The sequence below is a fragment of the Euleptes europaea genome, chromosome 4 (genome assembly GCF_029931775.1).
Source record: "Euleptes europaea isolate rEulEur1 chromosome 4, rEulEur1.hap1, whole genome shotgun sequence".
NCBI lineage: Eukaryota > Metazoa > Chordata > Lepidosauria > Squamata > Sphaerodactylidae > Euleptes > Euleptes europaea.
Window position 1 is genome coordinate 50,028,707 of NC_079315.1, and position 20,319 is coordinate 50,049,025.

General features: G+C 41.3%; 1 protein-coding gene across 1 annotated transcript in view; it reads left to right on the forward strand.

The window, feature by feature from the left end:
* The window catches only part of GDA (guanine deaminase), a 69,589-nt gene that overhangs the window by 40,747 nt on the left and 8,523 nt on the right, over positions 1-20,319 (forward strand). Inside the window, exons 6-11 of the mRNA XM_056848542.1 lie at positions 821-848; positions 5,480-5,587; positions 6,357-6,464; positions 10,350-10,447; positions 12,231-12,298; positions 15,543-15,689. Coding sequence (XP_056704520.1) covers positions 821-848; positions 5,480-5,587; positions 6,357-6,464; positions 10,350-10,447; positions 12,231-12,298; positions 15,543-15,689 — 557 coding nt within the window. The remainder of the gene's footprint in view (positions 1-820; positions 849-5,479; positions 5,588-6,356; positions 6,465-10,349; positions 10,448-12,230; positions 12,299-15,542; positions 15,690-20,319) is intronic.

Genomic DNA, 20,319 nt, shown 5'->3' on the forward strand with positions numbered 1-20,319 from the left:
GAATCATCTGTCCAACCAAAGTGCTTAAAGAGGCATTCAAGTTTACCCTCTCCTAAATTCTATTTTCCTAGAAACTATGACCAGATTTAGCCTATCCCTCAATTTCCATGTCACCTGCAGTTCAGGAGTCTTCACCCTCATTGCCATTTCTCTGTCATTCTTTTAATGTTTTCATAGAAGTGCAACTGCTGATGGTTATAAAAATAACCACACTTCAGTACAATATACTGCAGTCCTTTGAATGAAAACCATAGAAGACATATTAATATCTCTGGAGGAAATATAAATAGCTGCTTTTTAATGGGAATGTAAAAGGTAGCTATTAAAAAGTATTGGATGTTACAAAAGTTCAGCTATATGGTCAGCAAAGTGAACACTCCACTATGGGCTTTTCCCATAATCAGTCACTTAAATCTTCATTATGCATAAGTACTATAAATGAAGCATAAATTAATGCAATCAGAAAAATAGGCCTACCAAAATAGCACACATTCAGTTTTGTGATACACAGGCAAAATTGACTTTTTTACTTTTAAAAATGCTGCCACTGTAGTATATAATTATGCCTTCCCTTAATTGTGCATGCTATCTGTTTAGATGTCAGAGGAAGCAGAGTAATGACCACTTGTCTGCTGTTAATTACTATCTGCTTGTGCATTTTTGAGGTCAAAATCCTAGTCTTATTAACCTTCATGAAAGTGCTTATTTATTGTGTATTCACACTTCTTTTTTGTACAAACACATATATGCATGTATAAAACAATACAATACAGAAACCAAACTATTTATGTATTTTAATTTCCCTTCCCAATTTTCTCAGGTTTGTTAGAGGACTCCTAGAGAAGAAAGTAAGTAGAACTGCACTTCTCACCCTCACAGAGCTAATCTTGCTGCATTATAAATACATGCTTTTTTTCTGTGGCCCTACTCAGACATCATGAACAAGTGTTGCTCTTAATGAACACATGCCTGGCATGTTACTGGCTGGCACATTCCATCCCCTTCCCTTTGCATGACATGAGGCAGAGTGAACACTTCCACTTTCATTATACCCCAGTTAACCCTACTGTCCAAATAAAGCACCTGAGCTAACAGAAGTTTATTTCTTCCCCACAAACCAAGATTCTAAGTAAGGATTAAACCCTGGTTTGTAGAGAGGAAGCAAGCTCAGTTTCGCCCAGGCACCTGCTGTTCATTAAAATATTCATATCCTACCTTTCTTGTCCCATGGGGACTCAAAGTGTCTTAGAAAACAGGATTTAACAAACAGCTGTGAACAGCTGGAATATAGACTAATAGAATAAATGCTGAGCATGGGGGTCTGAACTAGGGTTGCCAACCTCCAGGTAGTAGCTGGAGATCTCTTGCTATTACAACTGCTCTCCAGCTGATAGAGATCAGTTCACCTAGACAAAATGGCAATTTTTGCAATTAGACTCTATGGCATTCATAGAATCATACAGTTGGAAGGGTCATCTAGCCCAACCCCCTGCACAATGCAGGAAATTTACAACCAGGGTCATCTAGCCCAACCCCCTGCACAATGCAGGAAATTCACAACTACCTCCCCACCCCACACACCTCCAGTGACCCCTACTCCATGCCCAGAAGATGGCCAAGATAATTTCCCTCTCATCATCTGCTTAAGGTTATAGAATCAGCATTGCTGACAGATGGCCATCTAACCTCTTCTTAAAAACCTCCAGGGAAGGAGAGCTTACCATCTCCCAAAGAAGCCTGTTCCACTGAGGAACTGCTCTAACTGTAAGAAAATTCTTTCTAATGTCTATATGGAGACTCTTTTGATTTAATTTCAACCCGTTGGTTCTGGTCCAACCTTCTGGGGCAACAGAAAACAACTCGGTACCATCCTCTATATGACAGCCCTTCAAGTACTTGAAGATGGTTATTATATCACCTCTCAGTCTTCTTCTCTTTAGGCTAAACATACCCAGCTCTTTCAACCTTTCCTCATAGGACTTGGTCTCCAGTCCCCTCACCATCTTTGTTGCCCTCCTCTGGGCACATTCCATCTTTCTTAAATTGTGGTGTCCAAAACTGAACACAGTACTCTAGGTGAGGTCTAACCAGAGCAGAGTAAAGTGATACCATCACTTCGCTTGATCTGGACACTATACTTCTGTTGATACAGCCCAAGATCGCATTTGCCTTTTTAGCTACCGCATCACACTGCTGACTCATGTTCAGTGTTTGGTCTCCTTTTTGCGCACACTACTGCTAAGACAAGTCTCCCCTATCCTATAATTATGCATTTGATTTTTTCTACCTAAATGCAGAACTTTACATTTATTTTTGTTGAAGTGCATTTTATTAGTTTTAGCCCAGTTCTCCAGCCTGTCAGGATCCTCTTGTATCCTGGGTCAGTTTACGATCGTATTTGGTACTCCTCCTAATTTAGTATCATCTACAAATTTAATAAGCTTCCCCTATATTCCTTCATCCAAATCATTTATAAAGATGTTGAACAACACAGGGCCCAGGACAGATCCCTGAGGCACTCCACTAGTCACTTCTCTCCAAGTGGATGAGGAACCATTAACCAGCACTCTTTGGGTGTGATCTATCAATCAGTTACAGATCCACCTAACAGTAATAGGATCTAAACCACATTTTCCCAATTTGTCAACAAGAATACTATGCGGAACCTTATCAAAAGCCTTATTGAAATCAAGATAAACTATGTCTACAGCATTCCCCTGATCCAGCAAGGTAGTGATTTTCTCAAAAAAGGCGATAAGATTAGTTTGACATGACTTATTCTTGAGAAACCCATGCTCGCTCTTAGTAATCGGATCCATCCTTTCTAAACGCTCAAGGACTGGCTGACGATTTGTTCGAAAACTTTTCCTGATATAGAAGTCAAGCTGATCAGTCGGTAGTTACCCAGATCCTCCTTTTTCCTCTTCTTGAAGATGGGGACAACATTTGCCCACCTCCAATCTTCTGGCACCTCACCTGTTCTCCCAGACTTCTCAAAAATCATGGACAGAGGCTCAGAAATTACATCTGCAATTTCTTTGAGTACTCTTGGATGCAATTCATCTGGCCCTGAGGACTTTGTTTCATTTAAAGAAACTAGGTATTTGTGCACTAACCCAATGCCAATCCTAGGCTGCAAATCCCTTCCCTGTGTTCCCTGTGTTCTGTTTATGCCATGTTGAGCACCGCTTCCCTCACAAGAAAAGACTGAGGAAAAGTAGGAATTGAGTTCTTCCCTCTCTTCATCTCCTATTACAATTTCACTTTCCGGTCCCCACAGTGGGCTTATCAAGTCCTTGTACTTATTCTTACTCTGTACATAGGTGAAGAAGCCTTTTTTGTTGTGTTTAGCATCTCTCGCTAGCCTAAGCTCATACTGAGCTTTCGCTTTCCTAACACTCTACCTACAAGCACAAGTTATTTGTTTATATTCCTCTTTGGTTATAAGGCCCTCCTTCCACTTCCTAAAGGAGTCTTTTTTATTTCTCAACTCTTTATAAAGCTGTTTATGGAGCCACCCTGGCCTCTTTAGGCTCCTCCCATTTTTCCTTCTCTTAGGAATGGTTTGTGATTGGGCCTTCAGTATTTCATTTTTAAGAAACTCCCACCCTTCCTGAACTCCCTTCTCCTTAAGTATTTCTGACCATGGGATTCTACCTAGCATAAATTTAAGCTTGTTAAAATTTGCTTTCCTAAAGTCCAACGTATATGTCTGACTACGTACAGTTTTTCCTTTCCCCAAGATTGTAAATTCCAAGATTACATGGTCACTACTACCCAGGGTGCCTATTACTTTAACCTCATCAACCTGTTTCTCCCTGTTGGTGAGAATCAAATCTAAGATAGCAGATCCCCTTGTTTCCCTCTTCACTTTTTGGAGCATGAAGTTGTCAGCAAGACAAGTCAGGAATGTATTGGATCTTGCATTTTTAGCAGAGTTGGACTTCCACCAGATATCCGGGTAATTAAAATCTTCCATGACCACTGTGTCCCGTCTCTTTGAGAACTTTGTAATCTGGTCTAGGAGTGTCTCATCCAAGTCCTCTGCCTGGTTTGATGGTCGATAGCAGACACCCACCATAATATCACGATTATTTCTTACTCCTTTTATTTTTACCCATAGACTTTCGACTGAACTACCATGCTCAGATTAATGTACTTCTTCACAAGTGTACACTTCTTTGACATACAATGCTACTCCTCCCCCCTTCCTTATCTGTCTATCCCTTCTAAACAAACCCCACCCTCCTCAGGCTCCGCCCCGAAAACCTCCCGCCGGTGACAAAGAGGGATCTGGCAAGCCTAGTCTGAACTCAAGTTTGAACTTAGGGCCTGACTAGACATGGCAGACCCATCTCTTTAAATGTAGATCTGATCCACTCAAACATTGATGAGGGAACTAGCTTGTTCCCTGTTGCTCCAGAGACTAGAACACGGAGTAATGGATTTAAACTAATAGAAAAGCGATTCCACCTAAACATTAGGAAGAACTTTTTGACTGTGAGGGCTGTTCGATGGTGGAATGTGCTGCCTCGGAAGGTGGTGGAGTCCTCGTCTTTGGAGGTCTTTAAGCAGAGGCTAGATGGCCATCTGTTGGGAGTGCTTTGATTATGGGATCCTGCATGGCGGGGGAAGGGTTGGGGTCACTGGGCATGTGGGGGGGGGAGGTAGTTGTTAATTTCCTGCATTGTGCAGGGGGTTGGACTAAATGACCCTGGTGGTCCCTTCCAACTCTATGATTCTATTTGTAAACCAGGGTCTAAAGCAAAATGCGCCAAGTGTGCAAGGGGTGGTTAAACCATCACCTTGGCCACAGCTGGTTTCATTTCCATTATTAGGGCCCAGCTGAAGAAAGGGTTGTGCCTGGTTCATTATTAATCATAGATTTTAAACTGTTGTCCTTCAGCCAGTTCCTGAATTCTCTATTATTTCCTTCTGTAAAGTATGGATGTGAGAGGGCTATTTCCCAGGATTGCCATGTGGGTGAAGGATAATCTAATACTTTGTCGTTTATAAATAATATGTATTGATATCTATTCAGTTATTCCAAATAAGTAGCAAATTCTCTCTTGATTATTCTTCCCTGTTTGCTTGATCTTTTTTTAATTTTGTGTGGTTATCTTTATACATATATGAAAGAATAACAAGTCGTTTTAAATTACAATTGTTTTGTGCTAGATCTAAATCAAAGAAGGCAGACCTTCTGGTAATTAAATAGCCTCCTCCTTGTAAATAATGACTAATTGAATGCTGAACTTGTACACACCAAACACTTTGTGCCAGCTGGTTTATATCACCATTTTACTATGTGCATATTGTGCTTTGGCCAAAGCAAAATCAAAACAGTGTTCTTATTTTTTACTTTGCTGCTCCCTTTTAATAGACAAGAATCTTGTAATTGCTAAAGAAACAAACTGATAGGTATAGTTCAACAGTATGCAAATGTCTATTCTATACTGTACTATTTGCATATTCCCAGTATACAAGGGTTCACCCCATAGTAACACCCCGCTTTGGACCATCCTGTACAGAGGAGATGCTTGGTAGCCTTGGTGACCTGGCAAAGGCTCATGACATTCATGTGCAGGTAAGGTTTTTCCCCCCCTTATTTTATTTACAGTGCAGAGCTAATCATAGTTACTGTTGTCTAAAGCGCTGGAAATTAATGGGATTCACAATAACTCTGCAGACAATTGCTCTGTCAGTGGAACAGCCAGGAGTTTTTGGGTAACCAACAGTATCACAATTGGAAAAGAAAAAAAAAACACATCTCCTGTCAGACCCTTCAGTCATGATATGCATGGGAAAGAAGATCGCATGGAAGCAGTTTCTTTCAGGTTCATAGGATCAGAAACAGAAAGGATTACCTTGCTTGTGTGGTGCATATGTAGATCAGCCACAGGGATTTAAAAATTATAAATGGTTCTTTGAGCGTGCCCTAATTTCCCTGCACAGTGCAAATCTTAATACAGGCAACAAAAAAGAATCTTTGTATTCATCATTTCTTACTTCATCATGAATTCCATGTGATTGTACCAATTCTGTTAAAAGAAAATTAGTGTTGTATTTCACCATAAATGTGAAATTGTGTCTTGGTTATTGTTGTGGGGGAGGGCAGGTGTCATTCCCCAAGATACTGTTTTATTTTTGTGGGGAAATTTTGCCACCACTCAGATATTTTGTCGCTGGTGAAATGTGATTCTTTGCCCAGGTTATTAATCTGGTGCATAGTCCACAGTACTCCACTCTGGGCTCTGCTTAATGAACCACTTTGAACAGGATGTAATATGTAGTTTCCTGGTGTTAAAATTAAGCATTAAATGAAATGCTGACTGTTTACTCTTTTCACTTCACAGAGTCACGTAAGTGAGACAGAGGAAGAAATCAAGCTTGTAGAGAAAATGTTTCCTGCCTATCAAAATTATACAGAATTATATGATAAAAATAAACTTCTTACAAACAAGGTATATTAAGAAATACAAATGTGTCACTGAGAATGTATGAGTAAATCTTCTTTGCCTAAGAGGCAAGAAAGTACTGTTGAGATAAATGTTGCTTATCAAAGTAGTAATTAATTAAATGGTCATGGTCTTTTGCCCCTAAGAAGAGGGGAAAACATAAAAGTATAATGGTCACTAATCTACATTCAGCTTGATCTGATTTGTAAGGGCATTTTGAAGACTGAAGAGAACAGTAATGTTTTTAAGTCCATTTACAGCATTTTGTGAAGACAGTTTTTGTTTGAATGGTGACTAAAGCTACATTACACAAATAATAAATACATAGAATTTTCCATACATGTTCTTTGTGATTGTTTTGCCAAAGAAGTGCTTTAACATTAAAAAAAATTGTAATCTCAGTAGTAAATTGTAAATACAATTTGACACTGCTGTTAATATGCCATCCCAAATAATTACACCCTTCTAAGGCCATAAACTTCAATGAATGTAGAAAGGTGTAGCCCTGCTTAGAATAGCATTGTTACTGCACAATCCTATGCAGAGTTATTCCAGTCTGAGCCCATTTAAATGAATGGGCTTAAACGCTAGTAACTCTCTTTAGGGTTGCACTGTTAGAGACATAAATTATAAATTTATATTTAATTCTTGTAAGGTAGTTCAGGATATCTAATTGCTGAAAATCTCATGTGAATATGACTGATTTTCTTTGAAAACCTCTCTTTGGATTTTCAGATTTGCATAGCGTTTTATTAGTAGAATTAGTGTTAATTAGCAGTTTGAATATACAATGTTACTCACTTTAGTGAAACTCAACAAATAAATGGTGTGCTTAATAAAGTCACTAATATTCAGGTTTTACCACAGAGTTTAGAAGTTTGTATATCTTCCTGGTAAACTGCAGCTTTGAAGATGTGTTTCTGAGAAACAAACATTATTTTCTATTTCAAGAAATACCGTGTCTTTGTTTAATAAAGCATTCTGTTTTTAAGCAACCACAGATACAAATATAATAAACTCCCGTTCACTACTTGCACTGAATTTTAGTTGCTCCAATAAAATGTGGGATGTGTTGCAGCCCACTATAGACTCTCAAGAGCTTAGCATAAGAAAACATGATCAGGTAAGAACTAAACACACAGCACACATGAGGGTGACCTTTTTGATACAAGATGGCACAAAAATGTGAAAACAAGATCCAGTCAAAAAAGTAAACACACCCTTCAGAGTGGGTGTGGACCTCTCCCAACTGTTGTTGAAATGGCAAATTAGGATGAATCTGAATAATATACATAAAGCAGTAAGGAAGAATAATTACTTTTTGCAGTATACTAACCATTCCAAATCCGAGTCAAAGGTCTTTTATGCATGGGAGTTTTACCTTGGGTTTGTCGCTCTCTTGACCCACACTTTTCTGGTTCGAATTCTAAAAAAGCTATGCACAGTGTTGTTTGTCCTGAAGAAAGTCCTGGAGTATCCTGAGCAGTGCAGAATCACCAGCAAAAATCTGGAAGTGTGAGTGTCCCCACCCCTTGAAAATGCTGCTTTGTAATTGGCTGTAATACTTACTGTGATAAAAATGTCACCTCCCCCGTCACCTCTCCCCCTGGCAAGTGGCCACTTTGCAATCCAAGCTCTTTAAAGGGGACAGGGTGAGCCGGAGAACCCCAAGTGCCTTTTCACAAGTCATTTTACAATCTGAAGCAGATCGATTGCTGTGATAAGTGGCTATGTTTCTAGATCTTGTATTTCACTAAAAAATACATTAGCTTACTTTACCAGCCACTTCAAGCAATGACACAACTTTGAATTGTGTTAAAATTCCTTTTTATTGCTAATGCTTCAATACTATTAATAAAGAAGTAAAAAAAACCACTAACACATATAAAAACCAGATTACATGGAAAAATCTAACAGATTCTAACAAGTTACTACAGTTCTTAAATACAGTAAAAAAATTACAATGAAAAATAACAATAGAATTACATACCCATCAATGTGTCATGCCAGGGATTATTCTCAGACACGCAGCACGCAAGCATGCCTGGCAATGAATATCCACCCTCTTACAATCCCTTTATATACTCTTCCAGAGGTCAACTGTTTTGAGAACAAATGAAAATTGTTATGAGAATCAGTGGAAAGTTGTTTTGCGAATTCTACAATATTCTCTGACATTATATAATATATAAAATAAGATATAATAAGACAAAATTTCTCTTATCAAACATCTTTCCCTAACCTTGATCTCATGTCACACAAATAGATGACATAGGAAATAACATCCAAACATAGGTACAGTATACTTTCTCAAAATAAGTTCTCAATTTTCACACTTTCATCTTCAAGGCTTATTAACCATTAAGACAAAACAAGTCATTATTGAACTTGCTTATAATGCATTCATATTTGACTTGAAAGCAAGAGAAACCACAAAAATGTGTTTTTCTCTACATTTACTATCAGCAACCTTGACAGCCTTGTTTTGGCTACATTCCAGACTTCAAATTATCATCTGATGCTTGGGAACATTGAAACTGACCTTGCTCTGTGGTCCTTCCAAATGCCTTCCAATCATCCTTCCAGACAAACATTCTTTCCCATGCAGGTTCAAATTTGAAGCCCAAAATCATTACTTGGAGTTTAAATCAATGCTGCAGGTTTTCAAGTATCCATACTTTTAACCATAAATGTATTGAAAACCATAACAAACCCAAGCTCTTTAAAGGGGATGAGGTGAGTGGAAGAAACCCGTGCCATTTTATAAGCTATTTTACAACCCAAGTGCTGTTTCCCCCCCCCCCCCACTGGCTGCCTCATTCTCTGGTTGCCATCTGCTGTTTTTTTCTCCTTGTATGATGATATATTGATGTATCATTAAAAATATAAATAAAATTGAAGGGAGAGGTAGCCAGGGCTAAGATCGGGTGCTCGCTCACCCCCCCCCCCCCGAGTAACTTATCACCCAAATGCGGGGGGTGGGGAAGCACCCAATCTAGCCTTGGCTGCCTCTCCCTTCAATTTTAATGATATATCAATATATCATCATACTAGGAGAAAGGGGGGCAGATTTTTACTGAATTTCAGTTCTGAGAGATTCAGAAGTTACAGGGCATGGGAAGCTTATACAGAAGCCAATGAATGACTTTACTAAACCTTCTGATTTGTGCTCTCTAAAAGCATAATGTAAGACACCTTAGAGTATCAGCCTCCAAAAAACTGTTGCACACTCTGTTCCATTTGTTTTTGGGTTTATCTAGGCATAAAGCCATTTATTTATAAGCTATCCTTTAAGGCTGAAAGTTGTAAGTAAGCTGGAACAGGGAAAAATTTTGTTTGCAGATTTACACAAGAATCTAAAGCAAACTCTCAGGCTTTCTGTGTCAAAACATCCTAAACAGTGATTTAAAATTAAAATCCACAACACAGAGAGATGGTAATGTTTCCCACTGTTTTCTCAGTGTTTCCATTGTTAGGGACACTTTAATTTACAATAGCCTTTCTATTCTAGCCTGCTTGACATTCAAAAGTGACACATTCCAATTTTTTATCACCTGTGAATATATCCTGTGAAGGACTGCTGAATTTCTCCTTGGAGTTTGTGGCATTGAAGCTCCTTCATTCCTTCATTCTCCAGCTGTGACCTGTCCATTTTGTTCTTTCCTCTTTACACTGAAGTAGGTAGGATTCTGGTTGTGCTTACAGACAAAGGAACTGACAGCAGCCTTCTGCTCAGGTATGGAATTGGTAGCAGTGAATCAGTAAAACTCATCATGACACTAGGCCCTGTCAGATAAATCTCCAGTGTTACATATTCTTCCTAAGTACAAGCACAAAGTTGTAGCAATTCACAGTCCCCAGCAAAAGCAAATTATGCTGTTTTGTCTTTAGACAATATTGGCTCATGGTTGCCATCTTTCGGATGAAGAACTGCAACTTTTTACTCGTAGAGGAGTTGCCATTGCACATTGCCCCAATTCAAACATGGCGTAAGTAAAAATAGTATTATTTATTATAAATGATTTAAATAATATAGGCAATTTTTTTCCAGAAAAGGTTGTCTTTCTCATCCAGTTTTGAAGTTTCAATATAGATAACCTGAAAAATTTCATAATTTAAAAATAGAATAAGCATAGGACTAGCCTCACGGGAAATATTTACTATGACATATTTGTGAGGAAGAGAGCCAGTATGGTATAGCGGTTAAGGTGTCAGACTAGGACCTCAAATCCCCACTTGCCCCATGGAAGCTTGCTGGATGACCTTGGGCCAGTCACACATTCTCAGCCCTGACCCTGGCTAGTATTTGGATGGGAGATCTCCAAGGAATACCAGGGTCGTGATGCGGAGGCAGGCAATGGCAGACCACCTGTGAATGGCTCTTGCCTTGAAAACCCTATGGGGTCACCATAAGTCAGCTGTGACTTGAGGGCAAAAAAAATTGTGGAAGGAGGGAGTCATCTATTTCTGGTTTCCCCAACACACTGATATGATTTCTGGATGTTCTTAGAACATGTTTAAAAAAAAAAAAAAACAGCCCTGCTTCTCTACCTTTAACAAACAATCTAACACACTGGAAGTGCAATTCTTTGTTGAATCAATCTACTCTAAATCCACTGATTTCAATGGGTTTAGACTGGATTAACTCCACATAGGCATGCACTGCAAATTAAGCTGGTGAAAAACTTCTTTCAGCAAGAAAATAAAGTGATGGTGAGCTGCAGAAACAGTTATAGGGGGTATGGTGAGTGCAGCTTCTTATGACGTAAGGAGGACTGCAGCATGTCAGCATGTCTGGTTGCTGAAAATGTTGAACTGAGGTAGCAGGAGACATTGCCAGGTACAAAGGTGAAGGAAGGGGTTGGATCACATGGAAACTTCTTTTGGCAAAAGTGGGGGGGATTTTTCTAAAAAAAACCCTTCCACAGCACACCTCCAACTGCATCTTTGTGGTCCTGGGATACAGAAGCATGGGGAAAGGCAGAGAATCTCACTCTGCTAACAGAAATAAATTCAATTAATGGAGATTTTGTGTTGGATCCATCCCAGGGCTTTCAAGACAGCATTACTGTGCCAAGCTGGGAAACTTTTTTAAACTAGAAAATTTCCCCATAACCTTGGAGGCATGCCTACCATTGCACTCCTCACTGATAGTGAGACCATATGAGAGGCTCAAACTGGAAATGCTGCTGAAATTGGCATGCCTATGTTGAGTTCTCCCTCTCTAAACTAAAGCATGCATAAACATTTACCCTGTGATGTGGCATGATTATGATATGAGTTTCCCTACCTGCAGCAATGAATGATGTGCATCAGGGTCAGAGAAACTGGCAATGTGAAAACATCACATTATTAATGTTCTTACATGCCACAATGAGTGTTGTGGGAGAACTCCGAGTCCAAATGGAATCACTATTTTTGTCAACATCTTCATGACATTTGTAACTGTGTAGTTCTGGACTTACTCCCAGTTCCAAACAGTGAAACAGATCAAGGCATGTGAGCAATGGAAGATAGATAGATAATTTATTTGCGGCACTTAGCCAGTCAATGAGCAATGGAAAATGACTTAGTGATTTTATTTTAAAAGTCCTTTTAGAGGCCAAGATTTTGGAGATTAATGTGCACAAACCCTTTCTTCTCTCTTTATAGGCTTTCACTCTTGAAAGACGTTTAATGGTGGAAATTTCACAGCCATGCATCTGTTTCAATAGTCTTTTGTAATTCTTTTAAAGATGGCTTCTTTTTCTTTTTCCCTTTCTCCCAATCTAGACTGTGTAGTGGTTTTCTGAATGTAAAAAAGGTTCTGAAGTACAATGTGAAGCTTGGCCTTGGCACAGGTAAGTAATTTATTATGTAATTGTTTATTTTTCCTAGCATGTTTGGTCTCTTGGGTTTCCATAATTATTTATGATTAATATTTATGGCTTGTTTCTGCAATTCTAGTCCTGTTACATTTTTATTAGATGTCTAATGGGTGCTTGCTTGATTGGACCCTATATTGCTGCAGAGTATATAGTCTCATTAAGCCAATTAACTTGATTGGTTGGGTCACCTGGGTAGCAACATACTGGATTGGTCAAGTTACATAATTGGCCATACATTTGATTGGTCAACTAGAATCATGCCAGTGTGGGTTGTTGGGCATAAAGGGAAAATCTTGCATTCTAACTTCACCCTTTGGTCCATGCTGGCTGGAGCCTCTGCTTTGGACTTTGAAATTCTGTTGGACTCAGTGTTGCTGGGTAACATATGGATCTTGAACCAATGCTTGTAAATATGCTTAGCTGAGATATCTAGTTTTATTATTTTATTCTCACTGGTCACTGCTTTTATATTTTATATCCCTGCACATGCTTTTAATAAATCACTTTAATTATACTTTATTGTGCTCTTGGGTTTTGGGGCTTCAGTCTGAATCCAGTACTTTAGCCCATATTGGCTACAGCTACCAGAATACCTGTTTTCTGGAACTCACTTTGTAAGCATCCTACCTTGCAGAGATGACTTCTTTGTAAAAAAAATTATTTTATTTTTTCAATATAAGGGTACAGAAAAAAGAAGGGATTGGGGGAAGCAGTAAAACATACAGATTGACAGTGCTCAAACTCACCTGATCTTTCATAACCCCAGAGTACTGATTGTAATAAACCAAAGCTGATCTACATCAATATCAATTTAATACAGTTGGTATAAGAAAGTTACAAGCTGCTATAGCCGCTTAGATAGAATAAATCTTGTTTGTCTACTGTGCCTATTATTGCTATATTACTGTATTAGCTGTTTCCACAGTGCCTAATGTATCCACATGATGTAAAATATCTACGTAAGATAAAGTCTAAATGTAAAATAACACCATTTTAAAATCAAACAAATGTCATCTTCTAATAAATATTCTAACTGGAATCATTAATTTGAGACCAAACGGGATTGTTTTATCTTTCCAGTGAGAAGCATATAAAATTCTAGCAGCTGTAACAGCATATTGGAATAGTTCTCTGTGAATCGGCCTTATCTGAGATGGAATTATTCCCAGCAACATAGCAGGGATGACTTCTTGATCTTAGACCCAGGAGGGCTAGAGGTTTGGTCTCTGGCTGACAGGATAGTCCAGGGGATTGAGGGTAACGTTACCCTGGGATGCGAGGATTCACACTTCAGTACTTCGTGGTTTTGCCTTTTACCAACCTGTCACCCTTAAGGAAGACTTTGGCATAGAAGTATTTTGACATGCCCTTTATCAATTATTTCTTTCATGTAAGATGTCTCCCTTCTTGATCTCATCTGACATAGCAGCTATGTTGATCCATGCCACTGTAACACCTGGATTGGACTACTGTAATGCACTCTATGTAGCACTACCCTTTAAGTGCTACAGAAACTGCCTTTTGTGTAGAATGCATATCCTTGTTTTCTACTAGGCACTACCTGTTTTCAGCATTTGACACTTGTTTTTACAGCATTTAAACTGGCTTCGTGTTCACTTCTGCATTAAATTCAAGATGCTTGTGGTTACTTTTCATGACCTGGGACCCACATATCTGAAGGATCTTATCCTCTGATATGAATCCATGGCATGCACCTGTTAGCCTCATCTAACTAATACTGTCGCTGCACTCTTCCCATGGAATTCTTTTTTCACTGCTTCTTGAGCCCAAGCACTTTTAGTTGTTAACCTAGTTTTATGGACCATCTTGCAGAGGACTCTTTTCTTATTTAGAAGGGCATACAAAATTGAACTTTTCTATAGGGCCTTACACGTGGCAAACCTAGCTTGGGCTATATTTTTTGTAAAGTGTTATACTGAGTTTTTGAACAATGTATTTGATAGCCCTAGTTGAAACTGTCTTATGTTTTGAATTAAATGCATTTTGTAATGGCTTTTGCTTCAACATATTAGCCTGGATCCAGCAATGTGCAATCAGAAACTTAGTGCAGTTCTGCTTGCATAAGGTCTTGTTCAACACCTAGCATTTTGATCCCTGTATATTATAGTGACCAGAAGTTGGTTGCACAATGTCTTGCAAAAGTAGAAGTACAAATGGGGATAAAATTAGTTTGACTAAGTGCAAGTGGCTACCATGGTCATTTTCTTGCATTTCTTCCTGTGCAAGAGCACTAGCAGATATTTTGCAGTGGATGAAACCCATGAATCTGGGTTTCCAGATTCCACACTTAGGACTGGAATGGAGTTCAGAACAGCTTTAGAGTGCTGATGACTAGAGTGGGGTAGAAACATCCTGGACCTTGTGTAAGTTTGCCCTAGGGCCTACTTACTCACCTAATTAGCTGGAATAATGGAAGGTCTGGTCATGGTCTGCTAGGCTGGGAGATATATATATCTCCCAGCCTAGCAGACCATGACCAGACCTTCCATATATATGGACATATATATATATATGTCTTCAAGTCACAGCTGACTTATGGTGACCTCATAGGTTTTTCAAGGGCAAGAGACATTTAGAGGTGGTTTACCATTGCCTGCCTCCCTATCACACCCTTGGTATTCCTTGGAGGTTTCTCATCCAAATACTTGCCAGGGTCGAGATGAGAGCATGTGACTAACCCAAGGTCACCCAGCAAGTTTCCATGGCAGAGTGGGGATTTGAGCCTGAGTTTCCCAGGTCCTAGTCTAACATCTTACCGACTATAACCACGCTGGCTGGGATAGAACCCTCATAAGCAAGCATGCCTTTCCATTCTGTATGCCTGGCTGCAAGCCTACAGGCATTTATAATGAATGATTGCCCACCCTTTCTGAAGACTGACCAATGCAGAGCTAGAAGACGGGCATATGCTTATGATTTGTTCTGACGGTTTTCATATGTGTTTGCAGGCCTTACGGTATAGCTGATGTTTAGGAGGGCTCACACTCCATAAAGCAGAATCACTTTACAGCATTCACGGGGGGAACCCCTACAGGAGGCATGGAAGTTGCAGAAGAGGTTCTCTCCAGTGGAAACTTCACTCTGGACACATCTGTGTCTTAATAATGATCCTCTGGCTCTAATCTACACAATTAATAAAATATATGGTTTTAAACAGTGCATATTCCCACAGGCTGATTCTTCTGTTTTGTTACAGATGTTGCTGGTGGCTATTCAGCTTCTATGTTTGATGCTATCAGAAAGGCAGTTAGTGTATCAAATGCCTTGAAAATTAATAAAGTGAATGAAGAAGGCTTAACTCTGAAGGAAGTTTTTCAACTAGCAACTCTTGGAGGAAGCCAAGGTAATGAAACATACTTCTACTTCTCTGCCACTAGGAAATACCAGTTCAGCAGACACGTTTTAGGATAATTTTGTCAAGGAGTCACTAGACACTACAGTATAAACCAGTATAAAAATGCATCATTTATAACTTTCCATATGAAATTTTTCTACTCTGTATTTTAATGAATTTTTTAAGTATATATGCCTAGATGTTTACAAGTAAAACTGTTAATATTCCCAGAGCAAGAGAGAGCTGCAAAGTGCAGGTCCCAATGCTACCTTAGTACATGCATTTTAGTTTTGACCAACTGAGAGGCAGGAAAAAATAAAATTGAAAATAAAAAACAAATGTCATAGTAAATGAAGTGTTTTATTTGAACAGAAACCACCTCATATAGTCACAGTAAGGGGTGAAAAGATGTCCCAGCTGTGGAAGCAGGAGTGAGTGAAGCAGCTGGGGATGCTGCCTGCACATCCCATCTCTGTACTGCTAGCAATTGATGCCATCCCCACCTCCCCTTGTCCAGTTTTTGCATTGGTGCATAAGCACTGAAGTGACACCATTCTCTTCTCCTTATTTAGACAGGCTGGATCCCAGTAGCCAAGCACCCATTTTGCATGCAGAAGTTCCCAGGTTCAATCTCCAGCATCTTCACTTAGAATCTCAAATAATATAAAAGAGTCACTGCCTGTCAGAGAAGACAACACTGTGCTAGATAGATTACTAGTAAACATCAGAAGAGCCCTACTGGACCAGACTAGTAGCCAGTCTTGACCAGCAACCTGTCTCACACAGTGGACAACCAGTTCCTCTGGAGTTCCAATAACATGGCACCGAGGCTGAAACTTTCCCCTGATGTTAATTCCTGGCACTGGGTTTCAGAGGTTGATTGCCTCTGAATGTGGAGGTTCCCTTTAGTCATAATGACTAGTAGTAGTCATAATGATAGACCTCTCCTCCAAGAATCTGTCTAATCCCCTTTTAAGGGTTTCTATGCCTGTGGTCATCACTACATCCTCTGGCAGTGAATTCCACATTTTAATCACCTGTTGTGTAAAGAAGTATTTCCTTTTGTTCGTCCTGAATCTACTGCCCATCAGCATCACTGGATGCCCTCAGAGTTCTGGTATTTTGGGAGAGGGAGAAGAATTTATTTTTGTCAACTCTCCACCCCATGCATAATATTATAAACCTCTGTCATTTTCCGCCTTGTCTTTTTTCTAAACTGAAAAGTTTCAAACTCTTCAGCCTTTCCTGATAAGGAAGGTGCTCCAACCCCCTAATCATTTTGATTGCCCTCTTCTGAATTTTTTCCAGCTCTGTAACATCCTTTTTGAGATACAGTGACCAGAACTGCACATAGTACTCCATCCATCCATCCATCGATCCATCGATCCATCCATCCATTCCATCCGCATTCTAATATCGGCTGATTTGTTTTCAAACCCTTTAATACTCTCCAGCACAGAGTTTGCTGTTTTAAAATACAACTGAATTCAGAATACAAATTTTAACTTTCACACAAACTCACAAAATGGACTGCAATCCTATGCAGAATTAGTTCAGTCTAAGTCCATTGGTTTCAGTGTGTGCAGACTAGTAATGCCCAAATACCACCTGGTTTGGCTCACATCCTGCTTGCTGGTCATAAGAATGGTGCTGTTTGGATGGCTCTGAATAAATTTAAATGTCTGCTCTTTTTACAGCAATTTCCCCACATAACTAGACATTCACACTGCCAACAATGCCTGCCACCACCTCTAATTTTTAAAAGGGCACATAATAAAATGGCGGGGGGAGAGTGTGAAACATCGCCTTGCCTCCTGCCCCTGCAGGGAAATCCTGTTTCCCCCACCCACCAGGCAGAGCCCTTCAGAAGTGGTATTGGCCCTGGCGGGGTGAAAGAGGATGGAGGGGAGAACCGGGAAGCAGCCACCACCTACTATGAAGGGGTGGGGGCGCATAGAGGAGTCTCCCCCTGCCTCACAAGGCCACTGTCATCTCCTGCTGCTGCTGGCTCAGCTGAAGGGAGTCACTGGTGCTGCCTGTCCTGCCACCTTTGGGCATGCCACGGAGGAGCGAAGGAAAAAGGTGCCGTCCACTTCCCGGGCTGCTGTGCGCACTGGCTCCTCCCAGCCTCCTGCTGATAGTCTTTTCCAGTGCATGCATGGCCACACACCCACTCTCTCAGGGGTGATACTGTTTCCCTCCATGGCACATTGGGGCATGCAAGGTGCAGGTAGCAATCGGGGGTCTGTATAGAGATGGGAAGCCCGGCCCCACCGTGGGTCACCCACCAAGTCACAAAAAACCCTGGCTCAGTGATGCCCCCCTCTGCCCTGTGCCCAGGGCAGTCGCCCCTGCTAGCCCCTCCCAGGAACCGGCACTGCACAGGTGAGCTGTGGTGCTCAGTGCACTGCAGCTCAGCTGTGAAAAAAGAAGGAAAGAAAAGACTGAATGGGTATGAGAAGTAGAACTCGGCTGTTTTGAAGGCAGAGCTTAGCTCCACCCGCTCCTTAGATTGACTGTGTAGACCAGTGGTTCCCAAACTTTTCGGGCCACTACACCCTTGGTTCCACAAACTCAACCCCAGCACCCCCTACCCTATCAGGCAACACAGTTGAAGGGGCCCACCTCCAGCACCCCCTGCTTCCCCCTTGCCTCTTAGTGCCCCCCTAGGTAATCCCAATGCCCCCCCAGGGGGTGGTACCACCCACTTTGGGAACCACTGTTGTAGACCTTCTACACCAGGGATGGGGAATCTTTTTCCCGCCAAGGGCCATTTGGATATTTATAACATCATTCGCGGGCCATACAAAATTATCAACTTAAAAATTAGCCGACCAAGCCTCAAGCAGTCAGCTGCCCCAGATGACCTCCCCACCCCACGTGGGCAAGCAGGCAGGCATCCAACCAGTTATGCACTCACCCACCTAGTGGCACAGGATGGTCCGTTGTACTGGGCATAGCCATCCAGCTGCACGCTGGAGTTGCTCCTGCTCCACATGGTCAGGGCCGGATTCTACAGCCGGCTCCTGCTACCTCCACCTGCAGGGATGAAATGAGGACACACTGGCCAAGAACTCCCCCCCCCCCACATTCTGGCCCTGTCTCCTTTAACCCCTCCATTGTCGCCACTTCCACTCCCAGCCCTCTTGTAGTGCAGAGGGAATATGTTTCTCCATGGCCCGGGTGGGAAAGGGCGGTCCTAGCAACTCCATAGCTAATGACTCTTCAGCAAGGTGGGGGGGAAAGAAGGTTCCTTTTCTCGGCAAAACAAACTCACATCTGCCTTGAATAGAGATTATTCCTGTCCACGGGAGGGGGTGGATTACCAGTTTTAGATTCTTTTGAGCTAGAGATCTGCCAGACCAAATGATTTCGCTGGCCTTAAATGGATGCCGGGCCTGACGTTCCCCACCCCTGTTCTACACAAAAGCCCTGCCCACACCCATCTCTAATTTCCCTGCTTGTATGAATTCGTTTAACTGAGTGTTTCCTTTGATCCAATGTAAATAGGAAAGCCTTGGGAGCCATGAGTCATGCTCCAAGTGAATATGATAGTATGAGGAAGTTTTTTTTTTTTGTCATCAAGTCACAGCTGACTTATGGTGACTCTGTGGGATTTTCAAGGCAAGGAACATTCAGAGGTGGTTTGCCACTGCCTGCCTCTGCATCGCGACCCTGGTATTCCTTGGAGGTCTCCCATCCAAATACTAGCCAGGGTCAGGGCTGAGAGTGTGTGAGCTCCCCCCCACTAAAAAAATGAATTCTTCAATAGCATATTGTCATCATACACATTAACTGTGGACAAAATTTGTAACATTTGAACTATAAATATATACTTGAAAATACTGTGTATGTCTTCAGTATACAGAGGAATTATAATTCTGTACATCGTCTTCCGTAGAAATCTTCATATTCTGTTGGATTCCATCTCCTGAGGATTGGAATCTGAGAAAGGCACACCTTCCATCCTCCGTCTTTCTTTACTACACCCGACACATGTCTCATCAAAGGGGAGGAGGGGGATTTACAACACCCTTAGCTCTCTCTCCCCAACCATTGGCCCACCCTCAGATTACTTAGGTGTGGCTGGGCCTGCATTCCACGGCTACCTCGGGGTCACGTGTAATAAAGGTCGTCCTGGAGGCAGGGCAGCCCCAGGCACTGTCAGTGCCCTCCAATTAGGGGTGGGGCCTGACTAGGGTTGCCTGCTCTGGGTTGAGAAATACCTGGAGATTTTGGGGGCAGAGCCTGAGGAGGGCGGGGCTTGGAGAAGGGAAGGACTTCAATGCCATAGAGTCCAATTGCCAAAGCGGCCATTTTCTCCAGGTGAACTGATCGTCATCGGCTGGCGATCAGTTTTAATAGCAGAAGATCTCTAGCCACCACCTGGAAGTTGGCAACCCTAGGCCTGACTCACTCCCAGATGCCTCATATGACCTGCCAACATTGCTGCAGCTGCCTGGCCTGGTCCTAGCACTGATGGTGAGGGGGAGGCTCCACTGGCCCTGACATTGTTGCAGCCTGCTGGTTGGCCTGCTGGGTAAGCGTGGGGAGGGCTTTGCCAGCCCCAGACACATATATTTTGATACCTTGTCTTTAAAAAAAGCTCACTCATTCAAAAAAAGAAAATATTTCACAA